General features: G+C 39.8%; 1 protein-coding gene across 5 annotated transcripts in view; it reads right to left on the bottom strand.

Annotated features, from left to right (window-relative positions):
• The window catches only part of HDAC10 (histone deacetylase 10), a 236388-nt gene that overhangs the window by 182109 nt on the left and 29877 nt on the right, over nucleotides 1–24402 (bottom strand). For all 5 annotated transcript variants that reach the window (XR_008402807.1, XM_053716638.1, XM_053716639.1 and 2 more), the window contains exons 6-11: nucleotides 17477–17581; nucleotides 12519–12587; nucleotides 11915–12041; nucleotides 11179–11244; nucleotides 10638–10697; nucleotides 10427–10516 (exon numbers count right to left, since the gene is read on the bottom strand). Coding sequence is in view for 4 of the 5 variants with exons in the window: in XM_053716638.1 (XP_053572613.1) it covers nucleotides 10427–10516; nucleotides 10638–10697; nucleotides 11179–11244; nucleotides 11915–12041; nucleotides 12519–12587; nucleotides 17477–17581 (517 nt within the window). In the remaining variant the exon portion in view is untranslated. The remainder of the gene's footprint in view (nucleotides 1–10426; nucleotides 10517–10637; nucleotides 10698–11178; nucleotides 11245–11914; nucleotides 12042–12518; nucleotides 12588–17476; nucleotides 17582–24402) is intronic.

The raw sequence follows: 24402 nt of genomic DNA on the forward strand, positions 1-24402 counted from the left end.
CCAACCTACACAGCTTCTCTGGTATTGCAACGGTGTTACAATCGTTGAGAGCTGCTAAGACCTCCCCTAGTAGTACACGGAGGTTCTCCAATTTAAATTTAAAATTTGAAATATCTGAGTCCAATCTGTTTGGATCAGAACCGTCACCCACAGAATGAAGCTCTCCGTCCTCATGCTCTGCGAGCTGTGACGCAGTATCAGACATGGCCCTAGCATTGTCAGCGCACTCTGTTCTCACCCCAGAGTGATCACGCTTGCCTCTTAGTTCTGGTAATTTAGACAAAACTTCAGTCATAACAGTAGCCATATCTTGTAATGTTATCTGTAATGGCCGCCCAGATGTACTAGGCGCCAAAATATCACGCACCTCCCGGGCGGGAGATGCAGGTACTGCCGCGTGAGGCGAGTTAGTCGGCATAACTCTCCCCTCGCTGTTTGGTGAAATTTGTTCACATTGTACAGATTGACTTTTATTTAAAGTAGCATCAATACAGTTAGTGCATAAATTTCTATTGGGCTCCACCTTGGCATTGGAACAAATGACACAGATATCTTCCTCTAAGTCAGACATGTTTAACACACTAGCAAAAAAACTTACAACTTGGTTATAATCTTTTTTAGCAAAAAACGCACTGTGCCTCAAAGAGGTACAAACGATTAAATGACAGTTGAAATAATGAACTGAAAAACAGTTATAGCATCAAGCTTTAAAACAACACAACTTTTAGCAAAGGTTTGTTCCCATTAGTAAAAACAACACTAATTAAATTTGTACATAAGAAATAAAACAACGTTTTTATTCACAGTCACTATAAGGATTCTCACAGCTCTGCTGAGAGAATTTACCTCCCTTCAAAGAAGTTTGAAGACCCCTGAGATCTGTCAGAGATGAACCGGATCATGCAGGAAATATAAAAGTAACTGACTGGAATTTTTTGATGCGTAGCAAAGAGCGCCAAAAACGGCCCCTCCCTCTCCCACACAGCAGTGAAGAGAAACGAAACTGTCACAATTAAAGCAAAAAACTGCCAAGTGGAAAATAATGCCCAAATATTTATTCACACAGTACCTCAGCAATGTAAACGATTCTACATTCCAGCAAAAACGTTTAACATGAGAATAGTTATTAAAAGGATTAGTGACCTTTAACAGAGTAGTTCCGGTGAAATACCATCCCCAGAATACTGAAGTGTATACATACATGTCATTTTAACGGTATGGCAGGCTTTTCTCATCAATTCCATTCAGAAAATAAAAACTGCCACATACCTCAATGCAGATTCATCTGCCCGCTGTCCCCTGATCTGAAGCCTTTACCTCCCTCAGATGGTCGAGAACAGCAATATGATCTTAACGACTCCGGTTAAAATCATAGTAAAAAATCTCTGTCAGATTCTTCCTCAAACTCTGTCAGAGAAGTAATAACACGCTCCGGTGCTATTTTAAAATAACAAACTTTTGATTGAAGTCATAAAAACTAAGTATAATCACCATAGTCCTCTCACACATCCTATCTAGTCGTTGGGTGCAAGAGAATGACTGGGACTGACGTAGAGGGGAGGAGCTATATGCAGCTCTGCTGGGTGAATCCTCTTGCATTTCCTGTTGGGGAGGAGTTATATCCCAGAAGTAATGATGACCCGTGGACTGATCACACATAACAGAAGAAATTATGTTTTCTTCTGTTAAGTGTGATCAGTCCACGGGTCATCATTACTTCTGGGATACCAATACCAAAGCAAAAGTACACGGATGACGGGAGGGATAGGCAGGCTCTTTATACAGAAGGAACCACTGCCTGAAGAACCTTTCTCCCAAAAATAGCCTCCGATGAAGCAAAAGTGTCAAATTTGTAAAATTTGGAAAAAGTATGAAGCGAAGACCAAGTTGCAGCCTTGCAAATCTGTTCAACAGAGGCCTCATTCTTGAAGGCCCAAGTGGAAGCCACAGCTCTAGTAGAATGAGCTGTAATTCTTTCAGGAGGCTGCTGTCCAGCAGTCTCATAAGCTAAACGAATTATGCTACGAAGTCAAAAAGAAAGAGAGGTAGCGGAAGCTTTTTGACCTCTCCTCTGCCCAGAGTAAATGACAAACAGAGAAGACGTTTGTCGAAATTCCTTAGTTGCCTGTAAGTAAAATTTTAGAGCACGGACTACATCCAGGTTGTGCAGTAGACGTTCCTTCTTTGAAGAAGGATTTGGGCATAAAGAAGGAACAACAATCTCTTGATTGATATTCCTGTTAGTAACTACCTTAGGTAAGAACCCAGGTTTAGTACGCAGGACTACCTTATCCGAATGAAAAATCAAATAAGGAGAATCACAATGTAAGGCTGATAATTCAGAGACTCTTCGAGCCGAGGAAATAGCCATTAAAAATAGAACTTTCCAAGATAACAACTTTATATCAATGGAATGAAGGGGTTCAAACGGAACGCCCTGTAAAACATTAAGAACAAGGTTTAAACTCCATGGTGGAGCAACAGTTTTAAACACAGGCTTAATCCTGGCCAAAGCCTGACAAAAAGCCTGGACGTCAGGAACTTCTGACAGACGTTTGTGTAACAGAATGGACAGAGCTGAGATCTGTCCCTTTAATGAACTAGCAGATAAACCCTTTTCTAAACCTTCTTGTAGAAAAGACAATATCCTAGGAATCCTAACCTTACTCCAAGAGTAACCTTTGGATTCACACCAATATAGGTATTTACGCCATATCTTATGGTAAATCTTTCTGGTAACAGGTTTCCTAGCCTGTATTAAGGTATCAATAACTGACTCAGAAAACCCACGTCTTGATAAAATCAAGCGTTCAATTTCCAAGCAGTCAGCTTCAGAGAAGTTAGATTTTGATGTTTGAAGGGACCCTGTATCAGAAGGTCCTGTTTCAGAGGTAGAGACCAAGGTGGACAGGATGACATGTCCACCAGGTCTGCATACCAAGTCCTGCGTGGCCACGCAGGTGCTATTAGAATCACTGATGCTCTCTCTTGTTTGATTCTGGCAATCAATCGAGGAAGCAACGGGAAGGGTGGAAACACGTAAGCCATCCTGAAGTCCCAAGGTGCTGTCAGAGCATCTATCAGGACTGCTCCTGGATCCCTGGATCTGGACCCGTAACGAGGAAGCTTGGCGTTCTGTCGAGACGCCATGAGATCTATCTCTGGTTTGCCCCAACGTCGAAGTATTTGGGCAAAGACCTCCGGATGAAGTTCCCACTCCCCCGGATGAAAAGTCTGACGACTTAAGAAATCCGCCTCCCAGTTCTCCACTCCCGGGATGTGGATTGCTGACAGGTGGCAAGAGTGAGACTCTGCCCAGCGAATTATCTTTGATACTTCCATCATAGCTAGGGAGCTTCTTGTCCCTCCCTGATGGTTGATGTAAGCTACAGTCGTGATGTTGTCCGACTGAAACCTGATGAACCCCCGAGTTGTCAACTGGGGCCAAGCCAGGAGGGCATTTGAGAACTGCTCTCAATTCCAGAATGTTTATTGGCAGGAGACTCTCCTCCTGACTCCATTGTCCCTGAGCCTTCAGAGAATTCCAGACGGCACCCCAACCTAGAAGGCTGGCGTCTGTTGTTACAATTGTCCAGTCTGGTCTGCTGAATGGCATCCCCCTGGACAGATGTGGCCGAGAAAGCCACCATAGAAGAGAATTTCTGGTCTCTTGATCCAGATTCAGAGAAGGGGATAAGTCTGAGTAATCCCCATTCCACTGACTTAGCATGCACAGTTGCAGTGGTCTGAGGTGTAAGCGTGCAAAGGGTACTATGTCCATTGCCGCTACCATTAAGCCGATTACCTCCATGCATTGAGCCACTGACGGGTGTTGAATGGAATGAAGGGTGCGGCAAGCACTTTGAAGTCTTGTTAGCCTGTCCTCTGTCAGGTAAATCTTCATTTCTACAGAATCTATAAGAGTCCCCAGGAAGGGAACTCTTGTGAGTGGAACGAGTGAACTTTTCTTTTCGTTCACCTTCCATCCATGTGACCTTAGAAAAGCCAGCACTAACTCTGTATGAGACTTGGCAGTTTGAAAGCTTGAAGCTTGTATCAGAATGTCGTCTAGGTATGGAGCTACCGAGATTCCCCGCGGTCTTAGTACCGCCAGAAGAGCACCCAGAACCTTTGTGAAGATTCTTGGAGCTGTAGCCAATCCGAATGGAAGAGCCACAAACTGGTAATGCCTGTCTAGGAAGGCAAACCTTAAGGTACCGATAATGATCTTTGTGAATCGGTATGTGAAGGTAAGCATCTTTTAAATCTACAGTGGTCATGTACTGACCCTCTTGGATCATAGGTAAAATTGTCCGAATAGTCTCCATCTTGAACGATGGAACTCTTAGGAATTTGTTTAGGATCTTTAAGTCCAGGATTGGTCTGAAAGTTCCCTCTTTTTTGGGAACCACAAACAGATTTGAGTAAAACCCCTGTCCCTGTTCCGATCGTGGAACTGGATGGATTACTCCCATTAACAAGAGCTCTTGTACGCAGCGTAGAAACGCCTCTTTCTTTGTCTGGATTGTTGACAATCTTGACAGATGAAATCTCTCTCTTGGAGGAGAGTATTTGAAGTCCAGAAGGTATCCCTGAGATATTATCTCTAGCGCCCAGGGATCCTGAACATCTCTTGCCCAAGCCTGGGCGAAGAGAGAAAGTCTGCCCCCCACTAGATCCGATCCCGGATCGGGGGCCCTCAATTCATGCTGTTTTAGGGGCAGCAGCAGGTTTCCTAGTCTGCTTGCCCTTGTTCCAGGACTGGTTAGGTTTCCAGCCTTGTCTGTAGCGAGCAACAGCTCCTTCCTGTTTTGGTGCAGAGGAAGTTGATGCTGCTCCTGCTTTGAAATTACGAAAGGAACGAAAATTAGACTGTCTAGTCTTGGCTTTGGCTTTGTCCTGAGGCAGGGCATGGCCTTTACCTCCTGTAATGTCAGCGATAATCTCTTTCAACCCGGGCCCGAATAAGGTCTGCCCTTTGAAAGGTATATTAAGCAATTTAGACTTAGAAGTAACATCAGCTGACCAGGATTTTAGCCACAGCGCCCTGCGTGCCTGAATGGCGAATCCTGAATTCTTCGCCGTAAGTTTAGTAAGATGTACTACGGCCTCCGAAATGAATGAATTAGCTAGTTTAAGGACTCTAAGCCTGTCCGTAATGTCGTCCAGAGTAGCTGAACTAATGTTCTCTTCCAGAGACTCAATCCAGAATGCCGCTGCAGCCGTGATCGGCGCAATGCATGCAAGGGGTTGCAATATAAAACCTTGTTGAACAAACATTTTCTTAAGGTAACCCTCTAATTTTTTATCCATTGGATCTGAAAAAGCACAGCTATCCTCCACCGGGATAGTGGTACGCTTAGCTAAGGTAGAAACTGCTCCCTCCACCTTAGGGACCGTTTGCCATAAGTCCCTTGTGGTGGCGTCTATTGGAAACATTTTTCTAAATATCGGAGGGGGTGAGAACGGCACACCGGGTCTATCCCACTCCTTAGTAACAATTTCAGTAAGTCTCTTAGGTATAGGAAAAACCTCAGTACTCGTCGGTACCGCAAAATATTTATCCAACCTACACATCTTCTCTGGTATTGCAACTGTGTTACAATCATTCAGAGCCGCTAACACCTCCCCTAGTAATACACGGAGGTTTTCCAGTTTAAATTTAAAATTTGAAATATCTGAATCCAGTCTGTTTGGATCAGAACCGTCACCCACAGAATGAAGTTCTCCGTCCTCATGTTCTGCCACCTGTGACGCAGTGTCTGACATGGCCCTAATATTATCAGCGCACTCTGTTCTCACCCCAGAGTGATCACGCTTACCTCTTAGTTCTGGTAATTTAGCCAAAACCTCAGTCATAACAGTAGCCATATCCTGTAATGTGATTTGTAATGGCCGCCCAGATGTACTCGGCGCTACAATATCACGCACCTCCCTCTGAGCGGGAGATGTAGGTACTGACACGTGAGGCGAGTTAGTCGGCATAACTCTCCCCTCGTTGTTTGGTGAAATTTGTTCAATTTGTACAGATTGACTTTTATTTAAAGTAGCATCAATACAGTTAGTACATAAATTTCTATTGGGCTCCACTTTGGCATTGCAACAAATGACACAGGTATCATCCTCTGAATCAGACATGTTTAACACACTAGCAAATAAACTTGTAACTTGGAAAAACAATTCAATTAGAATAATATTGAAACGTACTGTGCCTTTAAGAAGCACAGAAGATCTATGACAGTTGAAAATTAATAAATTGAAACAGTTATAGCCTCAATCCTTGTAAATAACACAACTTTAGCAAAGGTTTAATCCCATTAGCAAAGATAACAAATTCTGAAAGCAGGAAACAAATTACAGAATAAACGTTTTTTATCTCAGTCAAACTATAATTCTCACAGCTCTGCTGAGAGAAATTACCTCCCTCAAAATAAGTTTTGAAGACCCCTGAGCTCTGTAGAGATGAACCGGATCATGCAGGGAATACAATGAGTTGCTGACTGAAATATTTGATGCGTAGTAAAAGCGCCAAAAAACGGCCCCTCCCCCTCACACACAGCAGTGAGGGAGAACAGAAACTGTCAGAAAACAGATTAAGCAACTGCCAAGTGGAAAAATAGTGCCCAAACATTTATTCACTCAGTACCTCAGTAAATGAAAACGATTTTACATTCCAGCAAAAACGTTAAACATAATCTCTAGTTATTAAACAGCTTTATGTATTTCTTACAGTGTAATTCTAGTGAAGTACCATTCCCCAGAATACTGAAGTGTAAAGTATACATACATGACATTATATCGGTATGGCAGGATTTTCTCATCAATTCCATTGTCAGAAAATAAAAACTGCTACATACCTCTATGCAGATTCATCTGCTCGCTGTCCCCTGATCTGAAGTTTACCTCTCCTCAGATGGCCGAGAAACAGCAATATGATCTTAACTACTCCGGCTAAAATCATAACAAAAACTCTGGTAGATTCTTCTTCAAACTCTGCCAGAGAGATAATAACACACTCCGGTGCTATTTTAAAATAACAAACTTTTGATTGAAGATATAAAACTAAGTATAATCACCATAGTCCTCTCACACATCCTATCTAGTCGTTGGGTGCAAGAGAATGACTGGGAGTGACGTAGAGGGGAGGAGCTATATGCAGCTCTGCTGGGTGAATCCTCTTGCACTTCCTGTTGGGGAGGAGTAATATCCCAGAAGTAATGATGACCCGTGGACTGATCACACTTAACAGAAGAAAAAGTGCTGTCCAGAGTACTGAAACCAAAAAAAGCTTAGATGCCTTCTTTTTCAAATAATGATAGCAAGAGAACGAAGAAAAATTGAAAATAGGAGTAAATTAGAAAGTTGCTTAAAATTTCATGCTCAATCTGAATCACGAAAGAAACATTTTGGTTACAGTGTCCCTTTAAGCAATTTATTCTTGGACGACACATCCGCCGACCAGGATTTCAGCCAAAGCGCTCTGGACGCCACTATTGCAAACCCTGAATTTTTCGCCGCTAACTTAGCCAATTGGAAAGCGGCATCCAAAATAAAGGAATTAGCCAACTTTAGTGCGTGAATTCTGTCCATGACTTCATCATATGGAGTCTCTTTTTGGAGCGAATTTTCTAGTTCCTCGAACCAAAAATACGTTGCCGAGGTGACAGGAATAATGCACGAGATTGATGTGAGGGTATAACTGATAAATTGTCCTCAGCGCCAACCTGCTCATCTTCTGTATTTAAAACTGAGCTGTCGCGCTTTCTAGGGTAGGATGGCAGTTTGGATAACAGATTTGCTATTGAATTATCCATTACTGCTGTTAACTGTTGCATAGTAACAAGCATTGGCGCGCTAGATGTACTAGATATCGCCTGCGCGGGCAAAACTGGTGTTGACACAGAAGGAGAGGATGAGGAACTATCCCCACTACCTTCATTAGAAGAATCATCTTGGGCAATCTTATTCAATGTGGCAGTACTGTCCATACTTTGTTTGGACGCTATGACACAATTTGCACAAACATTAATTGGGGGAACCACCTTGGCTTTCATACACACAGAACATAAGCCATCTGAAGGTATAGACATGTTAGACAGAATTTGGCAGGCCAATAATGCAATAAAAGCGTTTTTAAAGAAAAGCGTTACTGTCCCTTTAAATAATAAACAGGCACACTTTATTTCTGATATATTGAAAAACAATGAAGGCAATGTCCGATTTTTACAAAAATTTTACCCCAGAGTCCTAATGCCCTGAAAGTATTGCACACCAAGTTTCAAGACTTTAACCCTTAAAATGAGCAAACCAGAGCTATTTGTTCAATTAGACAATTTTAGTACACTACAATCACAGCCACAGCCTTGCTGCGGCTTTTTACCTTCCCTGAGAGTTATTCAGCAATGAAATAAACCTTCCAGAGTCCGTTTTAGGATGCCACAGGACCCCTCACATGAAGCTGCATGCACTGCCATGAAAGTAAACTGCGCAATTGAGGCGCGAAAACGGGGCCTCCTTCCTCTGCATACCAGAATGAAGGGGCCTTCCTGACTGAAATAGCTGTCTAACTCAATGCCAGGCGATAAAAAATGTTCCCAAAGTGCTTTTAAGTGCACAAAACATTCTAAATGCCATTAAAATATGAAATAAAACAATCGATTTAGCCCACAATAGTGTCAACCAGTGTATAGCCCATTTGTAAGCCTTAATCTGTTATGAGTCTGAGAAAATGGCTTACTTACCCCTTAAGGGAAAAATGACAGTCTTCTACCATTAGCATGTCTTGTTAGAAATATGACTGATCATACCTTGAGCAGAAAAGTCTGCAAACTGTTCCCCCCAACTGAAGTTCTCTGGGCTTAACAGTCCTGCGTGGGAACAGCAATTGATTTTAGTTACTGCTGCTAAAATCATACTCCTCTTTAAACAGAACTCTTCATCCTTTTCTGTTTTAGAGTAAATAGTACAAACCGGCACTATTTTAAAATAACAAACTCTTGATAGAAGAATAAAAAACTACAACTAACACCACATACTCTTCACCATCCCCGTGGAGATGCTACTTGTTCAGAGCGGCAAAGAGAATGACTGGGGGGCGGAGCCAGAGGGGGAGCTATATGGACAGCTCTTGCTGGGTGCTCTCTTTGCCATTTCCTGTAGGGGAAGAGAATATCCCACAAGTAAGGATGAAGCCGTGGACCGGACACACCAATGTTGGAGAAATTACAGCTAAACACAACACGGCAGAAATGTAAAAATAGCCTTGGTCCCAAACGGTCAACAAATGGAAAAGTGCTCTGGTCACTAAGGGGTTAAAGGGACACTGAACCCAATTTTTTTCTTTTGTGATTCAGATAGAGTTTGACATTTTAAGCAACTTTCTAATTTACTCCTATTATCAAATTTTCTTCATTCTCTTTGTATCTTTATTTGAAAAGCAAGAATGTAAGTTTAGATGCCGACCCATTTTTGGTGAACAACCTGGGTTGTCCTTGCTGATTGGTGGATAAATTAATCCACCAATAAGAAAGTGCTATCCAGAGTTCTGAACCTCAAAAAATGCTTAGATGCATTCTTTTTTTTTTAAAGATAGCAAGAGAATGAAGAAAATTTGATAATAGGAGTAAATTAGAAAGTTGCTTAAAATTGCATGCTCTATCTGAATCACAAAAGAAAAAAAATGGGTTCAGTGTCCCTTTAACAGACCGTACTTGAACTTTATGTATTAAATATTCATTGATATGCTGGTGAAACTGTACCCAGCGACCGCATAGATTATCCTCAAATCAGTCCGTAACTATTTGTATATATTGTAACATTTGTCACTAGTTCTATCTAGTTGCAACATCCTCTAGTTTGATCAATTTAGCTGAGATCTGTTGGCACTATCAACTTTGCCTTTTTGTATTCTTAATCTGATTTTGAATTATGCCATTTTTAACTTTTAAGATTGTAGACATCGGTGTCATTTTAAATATAATATATATTGTCTTTGTATCAGTTTTTTAATAAGATAGATTTTTGGACACGCAGCTTCTTTCCAATTTGGGTCCATCGTAATATTATTAACCATTGGTGCATATTAGTTTATTGAACCCGATATTGCCAATCACCTTTTTGGTCGATTCTTTGCCAGATAATTCTGATATCACTGAATTCTTAACCCCTTATTCATCCACTGACAGTCAGCCTAAGGCGCCACTGACTAAAGCATAGCCTTCATCTTTTGAATAAAATCATAAATATACACCCACACCACTCAGAGAGAAAAAGCCTCAACGGACCAGCTAGTGAAACAAATTGTCAGTATTTAACACTCTTTAAAACTGACCACGTAACTTAAACTGTGCCAGCTCCAATTTAAACACTGTTTTTGTTTCCCAATAATAATCTAAAATTCTATGTACAGAATAAAACAATATCTTACCTCTAGGACAACACACAGTTTTCCACTGGCAAGGTGCATGAGCAGATGTGTGAGATGGGAGAAGCACTCAGGAGTAGCGCACATGCGTCCCTGCAAACACACACAAAAGCGGCCAATACTACTAAACAACAAACAAAAAGTTTATCAAGCTAATTTACATACAATTAAATACCTTAACATTTGCAAAAGAAAAAAAAAAAAAAAATCTCACCTCTGGATCACCAACACCAGAATCATATCCCGACGACACCAGAACCAGTTCAGGATCAAACTGTAAAAATAAAACAAAACAAAAAAAATTAAGTAAATAAAAAAAGGAATTAAGATTTTTCCGAAAGTAAAATAATCTACAAATTATAAAAGGGCAATTATAGTTGAAAAATGACATGCTCTAATCAGTTAGAGCATGTAATTATAAGACAATCAACCTTGCAGTACTGTGTGTTTAACCCCTGCAAAGGAGTTAAACAAACAGTTAAGGTGCCGCTTGGGACCGCGAAGCGCTGCTGGTCCCAAGAAGAACTCGCCACTGATCCAATCAGAAGTATCCATCACTATAATGTTGGGCACTAAAAGGGTAGCCATTGTAGTCTATTACTGTGAATTCATCGGGCAGATGTTTTAATATGGTTTTGCAGCTCAGTGCCAAATATAATTAAATGTAAGCACTTATGGGTCAACTTAATGTTCACAAATATATGAAACTCAGCTTTTACTTTTTAGCTATTTTAAAAACCTGAAAATATAATTACCTCAAACGCCAAAGGAAGTAGTACATGGAAAAAAGCCGCAACATAATCTGCGTTTCTCATGCCTGTCTGAAAAATAAAATCTAGATTATTTCCTGTAGAGGAATTTGAACTAAAGTTCTAAAAATATCATCCAATGAACCAGCAAAACATTATCATAAGATCAAAAATGTGTAAATAACGGAAAACCACAAATTGGTAATAAACACACATTAAATAAGTAGAAATATACTCATGTATTAAGTAGAATATCATAATCAACAAATGCATAATAAAACAGACATGCAAAAGCACTTTGTTTGAATTTCTAAGTAGATTTTTTTTTCTGACACATTTTATAGTTTGTTACATTTTCCGTCCCACTGTATCATGTGACAGCCATCAGCCAATCATAAAATGCATATACGTATATTCTGTGAATCTTGCACATGCTCAGTAGCAACTGGTGCCGCAGAAAGTGTGCATATAAAAAGATTGTGCACATTTAGATAATGGAAGTGTATAGGAGAGTTGTTTAAAATTGTGTGCTCTGAATCATAAAAGTTTAATTTTGACTTTAGTGTTCCTTTAAAGCTTCCAAATGAAGTGCCCCAATATGGCGCTAGAAACAGAATATATGCAAACATGCTCAATTATGCAACAGTTTACAGACTCTTTGTCTAACAAGATATTTTGGGGAACTTTCTTAAAAGAATAACCATTTAGCTAAATTCCAATCCCTATATGTCATAAAACTAACCTTGTTCCACGGCAAGTTTATGGTGAAGCCAGTTCCTTTGCCTGTGCCAACTGCATCATAATCTGATTCACGGAGATTTGGCCAAAATGTTTTATGTTCATAACGATGCCAGGAAAAATAAAGGACACTGACAGGAAAATGGGAAATAAAATAATAAAAAAGACAATTTAAAGAACTTTAAAAATAAACTTGACATGTTTATTGACCATGGAAATAGCAAGATAATTGTTATATTTTAGTAGATTAGGATAAAAAAAAAAATTTAATCTAAAAAATCTTGAGATTAAGCCACCAATCAGCAAGTACTACCCAGGTGCTGAACCAAAAATGGGCCAGCTACTAAGCTTACATTCCGTCTTTTTCCAATAAAGGTTCCAAGAGAAAGAAGAAAAATTGATAATAGGAGTAAATTAGAACGTTTCTTAAAATTGCATGCTCTATCTGAATCATGAAAGAAAATATTTGGGTTTTGTGTCCCTTTAACAAACATATTCCCTATACGAGATGGAATCACATGCCGGTTTAATTCTGGATGACTGTTATTGGTCATTCCTACTGGAAAAAGATCAACATTTACACTGAATAAATAAGAAAAAATACAAACCTTGGATCATCCTCAAAGATAAACTGAATTCCTTGTCCATGATGCACATCCCAGTCAACAATCAGAATTCTACATAGCAAACAGAAAATAAATACTAGTTTTAGTCTGTTTTCTTTATACTAAAAATAAATATAAACACACAAACATATATATATTTATTTTTTCTTCATGCAGGTGGTGAGAGTCCACAATCCATTACTCCCTGGAATTACTCTTCCCTGTCCCTAGAAGGAGGGAAAGGTTCCCAAACCCCAAGATCTCTATAAAACCTCTCCCACCTCACTGGCAAACTAGTCTTGGCTTTGACTCTGCTGAAGGAAGGTGAAGAAAGAAGAAGATTGCATGTTATTCTTCAGTGAGAGGGGTTCTCCGACTGAGTTGAGGCGCACCTCCCCTCAGAGTGCAGTGTTTAATGGAGGGATGTAGTGGGAGTATGGGTAGTGACACATGTTTTCACCTCATGGGAATTGTCACAAGCCTTCCATGGGTTTTGCAGATACCAGTCCTTTGCCTCCTCCTGTTGGGTCATCAATGTACTCCTATTCCATATCAGAATTTCAGCACTGGTTTGGCTTTCTGCTGTCTTTTTTTTCCAGTAGATGAGTGCCTATAGGCAAGTACTGTATTTTATGATTTATAATGGGCAATCTTTTAGCCTGATATATATAATAAAATAACCTATTGGGCTAAAAGATTGCCCATTTTAAAACATAAAATACACAAGGGGTTTGGTTTCCTCAGGAGGCAAGGTTGCCAATACATGTTCTAGAACTCTGTGCAATTTTCAAAGCCCTTAAAGTGAATGTAAATTTTGATGCTAAAGTGCCCGGTTTTTAAACATTTGATTAAAACAGGGGCACTTTAATTCATCAAAATTTACATTTCACTCGTGAAAAAATACTTACTTTTTAACCTTGACAGCCGCTCCAGCTTCCTCCGCCCGTCGCAAAGCCTGTTCCTGGGTCTAAAATGAGGAATCTGGCTTCCTCCAATCACAGCGTTGAATCAGACACTGATTCCCCAGGGGGGGTAAGCCGTGATTGGAGGATGACTGATCCATCATTTCTGACGTCAGAAATGGAGGATGACTGATCCATCATTTCTGACGTCAGAAATGGCTTGAAACGACTGGGGGAGGCTGGAATGGCTGTCAAGTTTAAAAAGGTAAGTGTTTTTTTCACAACACAAGTGAAATGTAAAATTTGATGAATTAAAGTGCCCCTGTTTTTAAATCGAATTTTTAAAAACCGGGCACTTTAGCATCAAAATTTAAATTCACTTTCAGTGAGTTTTATCTCTGTTTACAGACTGACAATGTCACAGCAGTGGCTTAAATCAATAATCTGGGGAGAACTCGCAGTTCCCTAGTTATGAATGGTGTATTTCATATTCTTTCCTGGGCAGAAGCCAATTGCTGTCTGATTTCTGCAGTTCATATTCCAGGAGCGAACTGGAAAGCAGATTTTCTCAGTCGTCAGTCTCTGCATCCGGGAAGCGGGGGGGGGGGGGGTCTCTTCAGACAGATAGTGGATCTTTGGGGTCTCCCAGAGATAGATCTGATGGCCTCTCGGTTGAACACCAAATTTCCCAGATACGATGTGACCCTCAGGTAGAGTTTGTGGATACTCTGGCATCTCCTTGGTCATTTCGGCTAGCTTATATTTTTCCTCCTATGGTTCTTCTTCCCAAAGTGATTACTAGGATCAGGCAAGAGAAATTATCAGTAATCCTGATTGCTCCGACTTGGCCTTGCAGGGTTTGGTATGTAGAACTAGTTCAGATGTTCAGTTGTCCTCCATGGTCACTTCCTCTGCGTCCAGACCTTCTGTCTCAAGGCTCGTTTTTCCATCACAATCTCAAATCTCTAAGCTTGATGGCATAGAGATTGAACTGTTAGTTCTCAAGAAGAGAGTTTTTTCTGATATTATTATTATTGAGACTTTGATACAGGCCTGCAAACCTGTGACTAGAAGCAGTTATAAGGTCTGGATGTGTTTGAATCATGTTTTTTCAGGGCATACTTTTAGAAGGCTCCTCCTTTTGAGCCTATTCTTAAAGGTAGATATTAAGCTTCTTTCTTGGAAGGTTTTGTTTCTTTTGGCTCTCTCTTCTGCTAGATAAGTCTCTAAGTTGTCTGCTCTTTCATGTGATTCTTCTTAGAATTTTTTTTTCAGGATAAGGTTTTGAGAACTTAATTGTACTTTTTATACCTAAGGTTGTATCTTCAGATAATATAAAAATCTGGAAATTGTTGTCCTTTCTTTATGTCCTAATCATAAGCGTCAGAAAGACTTCTTCATCACTTGAATGTTGTAAGAGCTTTGAAGTACAATGTAGATGCTTTTAAGGATTTCGGACAAACTTCTAGTCTGTTTGTTCAGTTTTCCGGTTCCAAGAAGGGGCAGAAAGCTTCTGCCGTTTCTTTGCCTTCTTTTTTCCATAAGGCTTATTTGGAGGTGGTACAGCCTCCGCCTAAATTAATTACTACCCATTCTACCAGATCAGTTGCCACTTTTTAGTCCTTGAAGAATGAGGCTTTTTTATGTTTTTGCTTCTTCTGAGGCTAACTTTGGTAGGAAAGCTCTTCAGGCAATTGTCTCAGGTTAATTTTGTTTTTGTCTATCGGTCATTTTAATTACATAAAAAAAATAAAAAGAATATATACCCTGTTTATTCTTTTGGTTGTGGATTTGTTTCAATGTGAAAAAGATGGTTCTTTTTATTCTGCCCTTTTTTGTGGACTCTCACCACCTGCATGAAAGAAAACATAATTTATACTTACCTGATAAATTAATTTCTTTCATGGTGGTGAGAGTCCATTAGACCCGACCCTGTTGTGTTGGTGTATTTTTGTGCACATGTTTTTCCCTGCTCTTATTATTTTCCTCGGCTATACGTCAGACTAGTTTTCCAGTGAGGTAGGAGGGGTTTTATAGAGCTCTTGGGCTTTGGAAATCTTTGCCTCCTCCCAGTGGCAGGGAAAAGTAATTCCCAGGAGTAATGGATCATGTACTCTCACCACCATGAAAGAAATAGTTTTATCAGGTAAGCATAAATGATGTCATATATTACACACACACACACACACACACATACTTGCATTTGGATCCTTCATGAGGTTCCAATTGGAGAAAAAAAAAGCTGTTCAGCTCTTTTCTGAGCCGTATTTATTATTGTGAAAGATCACCACACTAAGATCTGGATTTGAACAGATCTTAGTGTGGTGATCTTTTACGAGAACAAATCTGGCTTCAAAAAGGGATGAACGACAAGGGCAGCCACATACTTCTGCATTTGGATCCTCACAAAAGGACACACACACACATATACCAACACTCTATATGGCAGAAATATGCAGACACCTATCACACCTATATGGAGCTTGTTGGACATCCCATACCAAAACCATGGGCATTAATATGAAATTATAGCAGTTGCCATTTTTCTGGGGAGGTTTTCCACAAGATATTGGAGGGTATCTGTAGGAATGTGTGCTCATTAAGCCAAAAGAGCATTTGTGAGGTCAAGCACTGATGTTGGATGAGAAGGTCTGGCTTGCAATCAGTATTCCAATTCCTTCCAAAGGTGTTCAATTGGGATAAGGTCAGGCCACTCAAGTTCCTCCACACTAAACTCGTCAAACCATGGTTTTCATGGACCTTACTTTGCATACAGGGGCACAGTCATGTTAGAACAGGAAAGGCCTTCCCCCTAACTGTTACCAAACAGTTGAAAGCACCCAATTGTCTAAAATGTCTTTGTATCCTGTAGCATTAGGATGAACCTTCACTGGAACTAAAACCCTAAAAAACAGCTTCTCCACAAAAAAAACTTTAGAGTAGACACTATGCTAGGTAGGTAGCATTCCCTTGGCAGATAGTGAAGAGTGATTCATCACTCCAGAGACCACGTTTACACTGCTCCAGAGTTCATTGAAGGCATGCTTTACACAGCCTGACATGCCCATGAACCACCAAGCATACCTATGGTCCACCACACCCCTGCCACCTCAAAACAGGACCCGGCCCCCAAAAATGGCTACAGTCCCCCCCTCAACCTTCTGAGTTTCTAATACCCAGTCACAAATGTTGAGAAGTATGGTGATCTACTGTATATTCCTAACTTCGTTTGTTGTACTCAGTTAGGGACTGGTGTAAGTAAAGTGATGGTAAATTCAACTCACTATTAACTTTTAATATATTGAAAGGTCTAGTAATTTTAAGCATATCAATGTGCCCATTTTATTCACAATCAAATTAAACGTCTATAAAACACCCTTTTTGTGAGGCTCCGTTAACTGCTTCAATGCAGCCTCTGTCACAGATTTTATTATTCTGGTATTTGATCAGCAGTTCTTTCAGCCAATAGAAGCCGCACCATACGCCCTATGTAATTTACTGGCACCACGCTCCTGTGCTTGTAACTAGAAGCCGACTCGCTCGCTACACTATTTGCGCAACTTAAACATTGAATTCAGCTGCGCAAATATCATAATAATAATAATAATAATAATTGTATTTTAATAAAGACAGGCTATGTTACTTCATCCACAAAATGCAATAAGGTTATTAATTGCTGTTTAATAACAGAAAAAAAAGTATATGAATGCAATAAGCTCATTAAAACGAGATGAAATCTAAATACACCACTGTATATATCATATTGTATGAAGTGTTACTGCCAAAACAATCAAGATATATTATTTAGATGTAGCTGTGCCTGCAATTGCAGATTACAGCACGAGGTTACAGAAGCCGGCTTAGGGAAATGCAGGTAGTCTTAGTACCATGGGTAATGCTAAACTGATGAAACACTGATGGAGATATTAACACTAAGGATGATAGCATAATATTGCACAGAGGCACTCAGAAAGCCATTAACTAACATTTGTTGTGCCAGTGAATGTCTGGAAAACATACGTCAGTATACAGAGATGGGTTTTTGTACAACATACTCACCTCTGAAGATTGTATCTCTTTTTGGCATATTCTGCAGCTACTGCAACGTTATTGAAAATGCAGAATCCGTTGCTTTCAGCGCGCTGACTGTGATGTCCTGGAGGTCTGAAATACATAATCTATTAGTGCAAACCCCCACACAAGTGACTGGTGAGGTGTTGGTATGCAACAGAACAAGTAATTGGGTCTGTTCGTTAGAAAAAACAGCAAATGGGATTGGGAGAAATTTACTAGTTTTGAGAAATCCAAGCTGAACAGTATTTCATGTTACAGGTTAGATATTTATTGGAGAACAGAAAAGAACCAAACAGGCACTCCAAGGGGTAGTGTATGATAAAAAAAACAAATTTTATTAAAGCAAAAACAAGTAAAAACAGCAAAAGCTGAACGCTCTTGTGGAGCCAAAAAAAAATCTGACAGACAACAGGCATGGAGACTGACGCGTTTCGCACCCCCTAGTGGCGCTTATTCATAGACATTTTTTTTGGCTCCACAAGAGCGTTCAGCTTTTGCTGTTTTTACTTGTCTTTGCTTTAATAAAATTTGTATTTTTATCATACACTACCCCTTGGAGTGCCTGCTCGGTTCTTTTTTGTTCTCTGACAGTTAGTGGCTTGATTCCGCCACTGCTACGGCACTCTGTGATTTGAGGATATGTTTGGATAACCTTCATGGGTCACTTCCGTGACTGAGGAGCTGAGGATTGGAAGTTGCCAGGACCAGCGTGTTTGCATTGCATCAGTTAGATATTTATTGGTTGCACACAAAGACCTGATCTCAGAGAGTGTTATTAGTACCTGATGTGATGCAGACTAATCATTTATTTTCATGGAATAGAAATTCACAAATTAAATGCAAAGAAAAACATAATTTATGTAAGAACTTACCTGATAAATTCATTTCTTTCATATTAGCAAGAGTCCATGAGCTAGTGACGTATGGGATATACATTCCTTCCAGGAGGGGCAAAGTTTCCCAAACCTCAAAATGCCTATAAATACACCCCTCACCACACCCACAAATCAGTTTAACGCATAGCCAAGAAGTGGGGTGATAAGAAAAAAGTGCGAAAGCATAAAAAAATAAGGAATTGGAATAATTGTGCTTTATAAAAAAATCATAACCACCACAAAAAAGGGTGGGCCTCATGGACTCTTGCTAATATGAAACAAATGAATTTATCAGGTAAGTTCTTACATAAATTATGTTTTCTTTCATGTAATTAGCAAGAGTCCATGAGCTAGTGACGTATGGGATAATGACTACCCAAGATGTGGATCTTCCACGCAAGAGTCACTAGAGAGGGAGGGATAAAATAAAGACAGCCAATTCCGCTGAAAATAATCCACACCCAAAATAAAGTTTAAATCTTATAATGAAAAAAACTGAAATTATAAGCAGAAGAATCAAACTGAAACAGCTGCCTGAAGAACTTTTCTACCAAAAATTGCTTCAGAAGAAGAAAACACATCAAAATGGTAGAATTTAGTAAAAGTATGCAAAGAAGACCAAGTTGCTGCTTTGCAAATCTGATCAACCGAAACTTCATTCCTAAACGCCCAGGAAGTAGAAACTGACCTTGTAGAATGAGCTGTAATCCTTTGAGGCGGAGTTTTACCCGACTCGACATAAGCATGATGAATTAAAGATTTCAACCAAGATGCCAAAGAAATGGCAGAGGCCTTCTGACCTTTCCTAGAACCGGAAAAGATAACAAATAGACTAGAAGTCTTTCGGAAATTCTTAGTAGCTTCAACATAATATTTCAAAGCTCTAACTACATCCAAAGAATGCAATGATTTCTCCTTAGAATTCTTAGGATTAGGACATAATGAAGGAACCACAATTTCTCTACTAATGTTGTTAGAATTCACAACCTTAGGTAAAAATTTAAAAGAAGTTCGCAACACCGCCTTATCCTGGTGAAAAATCAGAAAAGGAGACTCACAAGAAAGAGCAGATAATTCAGAAACTCTTCTGGCAGAAGAGATGGCCAAAAGGAACAAAACTTTCCAAGAAAGTAATTTAATGTCCAATGAATGCATAGGTTCAAACGGAGGAGCTTGAAGAGCCCCCAGAACCAAATTCAAACTCCAAGGAGGAGAAATTGACTTAATAACAGGTTTTATACGAACCAAAGCTTGTACAAAACAATGAATATCAGGAAGATTAGCAATCTTTCTGTGAAAAAGAACAGAAAGAGCAGAGATTTGTCCTTTCAAGGAACTTGCAGACAAACATTTATCCAAACCATCCTGAAGAAACTGTAAAATTCTCGGAATTCTAAAAGAATGCCAGGAAAAATGATGAGAAAGACACCAAGAAATATAAGTCTTCCAGACTCTATAATATATCTCCCTAGATACGGATTTACGAGCCTGTAACATAGTATTAATCACAGAGTCAGAGAAACCTCTTTGACTAAGAATCAAGCGTTCAATCTCCATACCTTTAAATTTAAGGATTTGAGATCCTGATGGAAAAAAGGACCTTGCGACAGAAGGTCTGGTCTTAACGGAAGAGTCCACGGTTGGCAAGAGGCCATCCGGACAAGATCCGCATACCAAAACCTGTGAGGCCATGCTGGAGCTACCAGCAGAACAAACGAGCATTCCTTCAGAATCTTGGAGATTACTCTTGGAAGAAGAACTAGAGGCGGAAAGATATAGGCAGGATGATACTTCCAAGGAAGTGACAATGCATCCACTGCTTCCGCCTGAGGATCCCTGGATCTGGACAGATACCTGGGAAGTTTCTTGTTTAGATGAGAGGCCATCAGATCTATTTCTGGAAGTCCCCACATTTGAACAATCTGAAGAAATACCTCTGGGTGAAGAGACCATTCGCCCGGATGTAACGTTTGGCGACTGAGATAATCCGCTTCCCAATTGTCTATACCTGGGATATGAACCGCAGAAACTAGACAGGAGCTGGATTCTGCCCATACCAGAATTCGAGATACTTCTTTCATAGCCAGAGGACTGTGAGTCCCTCCTTGATGATTGATGTATGCCACAGTTGTGACATTGTCTGTCTGAAAACAAATGAACGATTCTCTCTTTAGAAGAGGCCATGACTGAAGAGCTCTGAAAATTGCACAGAGTTCCAAAATATTGATCGGTAATCTCACCTCCTGAGATTCCCAAACCCCTTGTGCTGTCAGAGACCCCCACACAGCTCCCCAACCTGTAAGACTTGCATCTGTTGAAATTACAGTCCAGGTCGGAAGAACAAAAGAAGCCCCCTGAACTAAACGATGGTGATCTGTCCACCACGTCAGAGAGTGTCGTACAATCGGTTTTAAAGATATTAATTGAGATATATTTGTGTAATCCCTGCACCGCTGGTTCAGCATACAGAGCTGAAGAGGTCGCATGTGAAAACGAGCAAAGGGGATCGCGTCCGATGCAGCAGTCATAAGACCTAGAATTTCCATGCATAAGGCTACCGAAGGGAATGATTGTGACTGAAGGTTTCGACAAGCTGATATCAATTTCAGACGTCTCTTGTCTGTCAAAGACAGAGTCATGGACACTGAATCTATCTGGAAACCTAAAAAGGTTACCTTTGTCTGAGGAATCAATGAACTTTTTGGTAAATTGATCCTCCAACCATGATCTTGAAGAAACAACACAAGTCGATTCGTATGAGATTCTGCTAAATGTGAAGACTGAGCAAGTACCAAGATATCGTCCAAATAAGGAAAAACCACAATACCCTGTTCTCTGATTACAGACAGAAGGGCACCGAGAACCTTTGTAAAAATTCTTGGAGCTGTTGCTAGGCCAAACGGTAGAGCCACAAACTGGTAATGCTTGTCTAGGAAAGAGAATCTCAGAAACTGATAGTGATCTGGATGAATCTGAATATGCAGATATGCATCCTGTAAATCTATTGTGGACATATAATGCCCTTGCTGAACAAAAGGCAGGATAGTCCTTACAGTTACCATTTTGAATGTTGGTATCCTTACATAACGATTCAATATTTTTAGATCCAGAACTGGTCTGAAGGAATTCTCCTTCTTTGGTACAATGAAGAGATTTGAATAAAACCCCAGCCCCTGTTCCAGAACTGGAACTGGCATAATTACTCCAGCCAACTCTAGATCTGAAACACATTTCAGAAATGCTCGAGCCTTCGCTGGGTTTACTGGGACACGGGAAAGAAAAAATCTCTTTGCAGGAGGCCTTATCTTGAAGCCAATTCTGTACCCTTCTGAAACAATGTTCTGAATCCAAAGATTGTGAATGGAATTGATCCAAATTTCTTTGAAAAAACGTAATCTGCCCCCTACCAGCTGAGCTGGAATGAGGGCCGCACCTTCATGTGGACTTAGGAGCTGGCTTTGGTTTTCTAAAAGGTTTGGATTTATTCCAGACTGGAGATGGTTTCCAAACTGATACCGCTCCTGAGGATGAAGGATCAGGCTTTGTTCCTTATTGTGACGAAAGGAACGAAAACGATTATTAGACCTAAATTTACCTTTAGATTTTTTATCCTGTGGTAAAAAAGTTCCTTGCCCTCCAGTAACAGTTGAGATAATAGAATCCAACTGAGAACCAAATAATTTATTACCCTGGAAAGAAAGGGAAAGCAAAGTAGACTTAGAAGACATATCAGCATTCCAAGTTTTAAGCCATAAAGCTCTTCTAGCTAAAATAGCTAGAGACATATACCTGACATCAACTCTAATGATATCAAAGATGGCATCACAAATAAAATTATTAGCATGTTGAAGAAGATTAATAATGCTATGAGAATTATGATCTGTTACTTGTTGCGCTAAAGCTTCTAACCAAAAAGTTGAAGCTGCAGCAACATCCGCTAAAGATATAGCAGGTCTAAGAAGATTACCTGAACACAAGTAAGCTTTTCTTAGAAAGGATTCAATTTTCCTATCTAAAGGATCCTTAAAGGAAGTACTATCTGCCGTAGGAATAGTAGTACGTTTAGCAAGAGTAGAGACAGCCCCATCAACCTTAGGGATTTTGTCCCAAAACTCTAATCTGTCAGATGGCACAGGATATAATTGCTTAAAACGTTTAGAAGGAGAAAATGAATTACCCAAATTATTCCATTCCCTGGAAATTATTTCAGAAATAGCATCAGGGACAGGAAAAACTTCTGGAATAACTACAGGAGATTTAAAAACCTTATTTAAACGTTTAGATTTAGTATCAAGTGGACCAGAAGCCTCTATTTCTAATGCAATTAAGACTTCTTTAAGTAAAGAACGAATAAATTCCATTTTAAATAAATATGAAGATTTATCAGCATCAACCTCTGAGACAGAATCCTCTGAACCAGAAGAACCATTATCAGAATCAGAATGATGATGTTCATTTAAAAATTCATCTGAAAAATGAGAAGTTTTAAAAGACCTTTTACGTTTACTAGAAGGAGGAATAACAGACATAGCCTTCTTAATGGATTTAGAAACAAAATCTCTTATGTTATCAGGAACACTCTGAGTATTAGATGTTGACGGAACAGCAACAGGTAATGTAACATTACTAAAGGAAATATTATCTGCATTAACAAGTTTGTCATGACATTCAGTACAAACAACAGCTGGAGGAACAGATACCACAAGTTTACAGCAGATACACTTAACTTTGGTAGATCCAGCACCAGGCAGCGATTTTCCAGAAGTATCTTCTGACTCAGTGTCAATGTGGGACATCTTGCAATATGTAATAGAAAAAAACAACATATAAAGCAAAATTGATCAAATTCCTTAAATGACAGTTTCAGGAATGGGAAAAAATGCCAGTGAACAAGCTTCTAGCAACCAGAAGCAATAAATAATGAGACTTAAATAATGTGGAGACAATAGTGACGCCCATATTTTTTAGCGCCAAAAAAGACGCCCACATTATTTGGTGCCTAAATGCTTTTGGCGCCAAAAATGACGCCACATCCGGAACGCCGACACTTTTGGAGCAAAAAAACGTAAAAAATTACGCAACTTCCGGCGACACGTATGACGCCGGAAACAGAAAAAAAAATTTGCGCCAAAAAAGTCCGCGCCAAGAATGACGCAATAAAATGAAGCATTTTCAGCCCCCGCGAGCCTAACAGCCCACAGGGAAAAAGTCAAATTTTAAGGTAAGAAAAAATTGATTTATTCATATGCATTATCCCAAATATGAAACTGACTGTCCGAAATAAGGAACGTTGAACATCCTGAGTCAAGGCAAATAAATGTTTGAATACATATATTTAGAACTTTATAAAAAAGTGCCCAACCATAGCTTAGAGTGTCACAGAAAATAAGACTTACTTACCCCAGGACACTCATCTACATGTAGTAGAAAGCCAAACCAGTACTGAAACGAAAATCAGCAGAGGTAATGGTATATATAAGAGTATATCGTCGATCTGAAAAGGGAGGTAAGAGATGAATCTCTACGACCAATAACAGAGAACCTATGAAATAGACCCCGTAGAAGGAGATCATTGAATTCAAATAGGCAATACTCTCCTCACATCCCTCTGGCATTCACTGCACGCTGAGAGGAAAACCGGGCTCCAACCTGCTGCGGAGCGCATATCAACGTAGAATCTAGCACAAACTTACTTCACCACCTCCATAGGAGGCAAAGTTTGTAAAACTGATTTGTGGGTGTGGTGAGGGGTGTATTTATAGGCGTTTTGAGGTTTGGGAAACTTTGCCCCTCCTGGTAGGAATGTATATCCCATACGTCACTAGCTCATGGACTCTTGAGCTAGTGAAACATGAAAGAAATACCATATTTAGCAAGTGTTAAAGAAACAAGCACAAGCAAAGCCTCCTATGAACATCTAATATTTTTTCCTGACTCAGTTACACTCCTAAGCATCTACTACTTCCTCCCACATATATACAAAAATGTTTTAGGAGTTTAAAACAGCCATCTTGTTAACAAATTAGCATTTGTTTG

Source organism: Bombina bombina, chromosome 6 (assembly GCF_027579735.1).
Source record: "Bombina bombina isolate aBomBom1 chromosome 6, aBomBom1.pri, whole genome shotgun sequence".
Taxonomy (NCBI): Eukaryota; Metazoa; Chordata; class Amphibia; order Anura; family Bombinatoridae; genus Bombina; species Bombina bombina.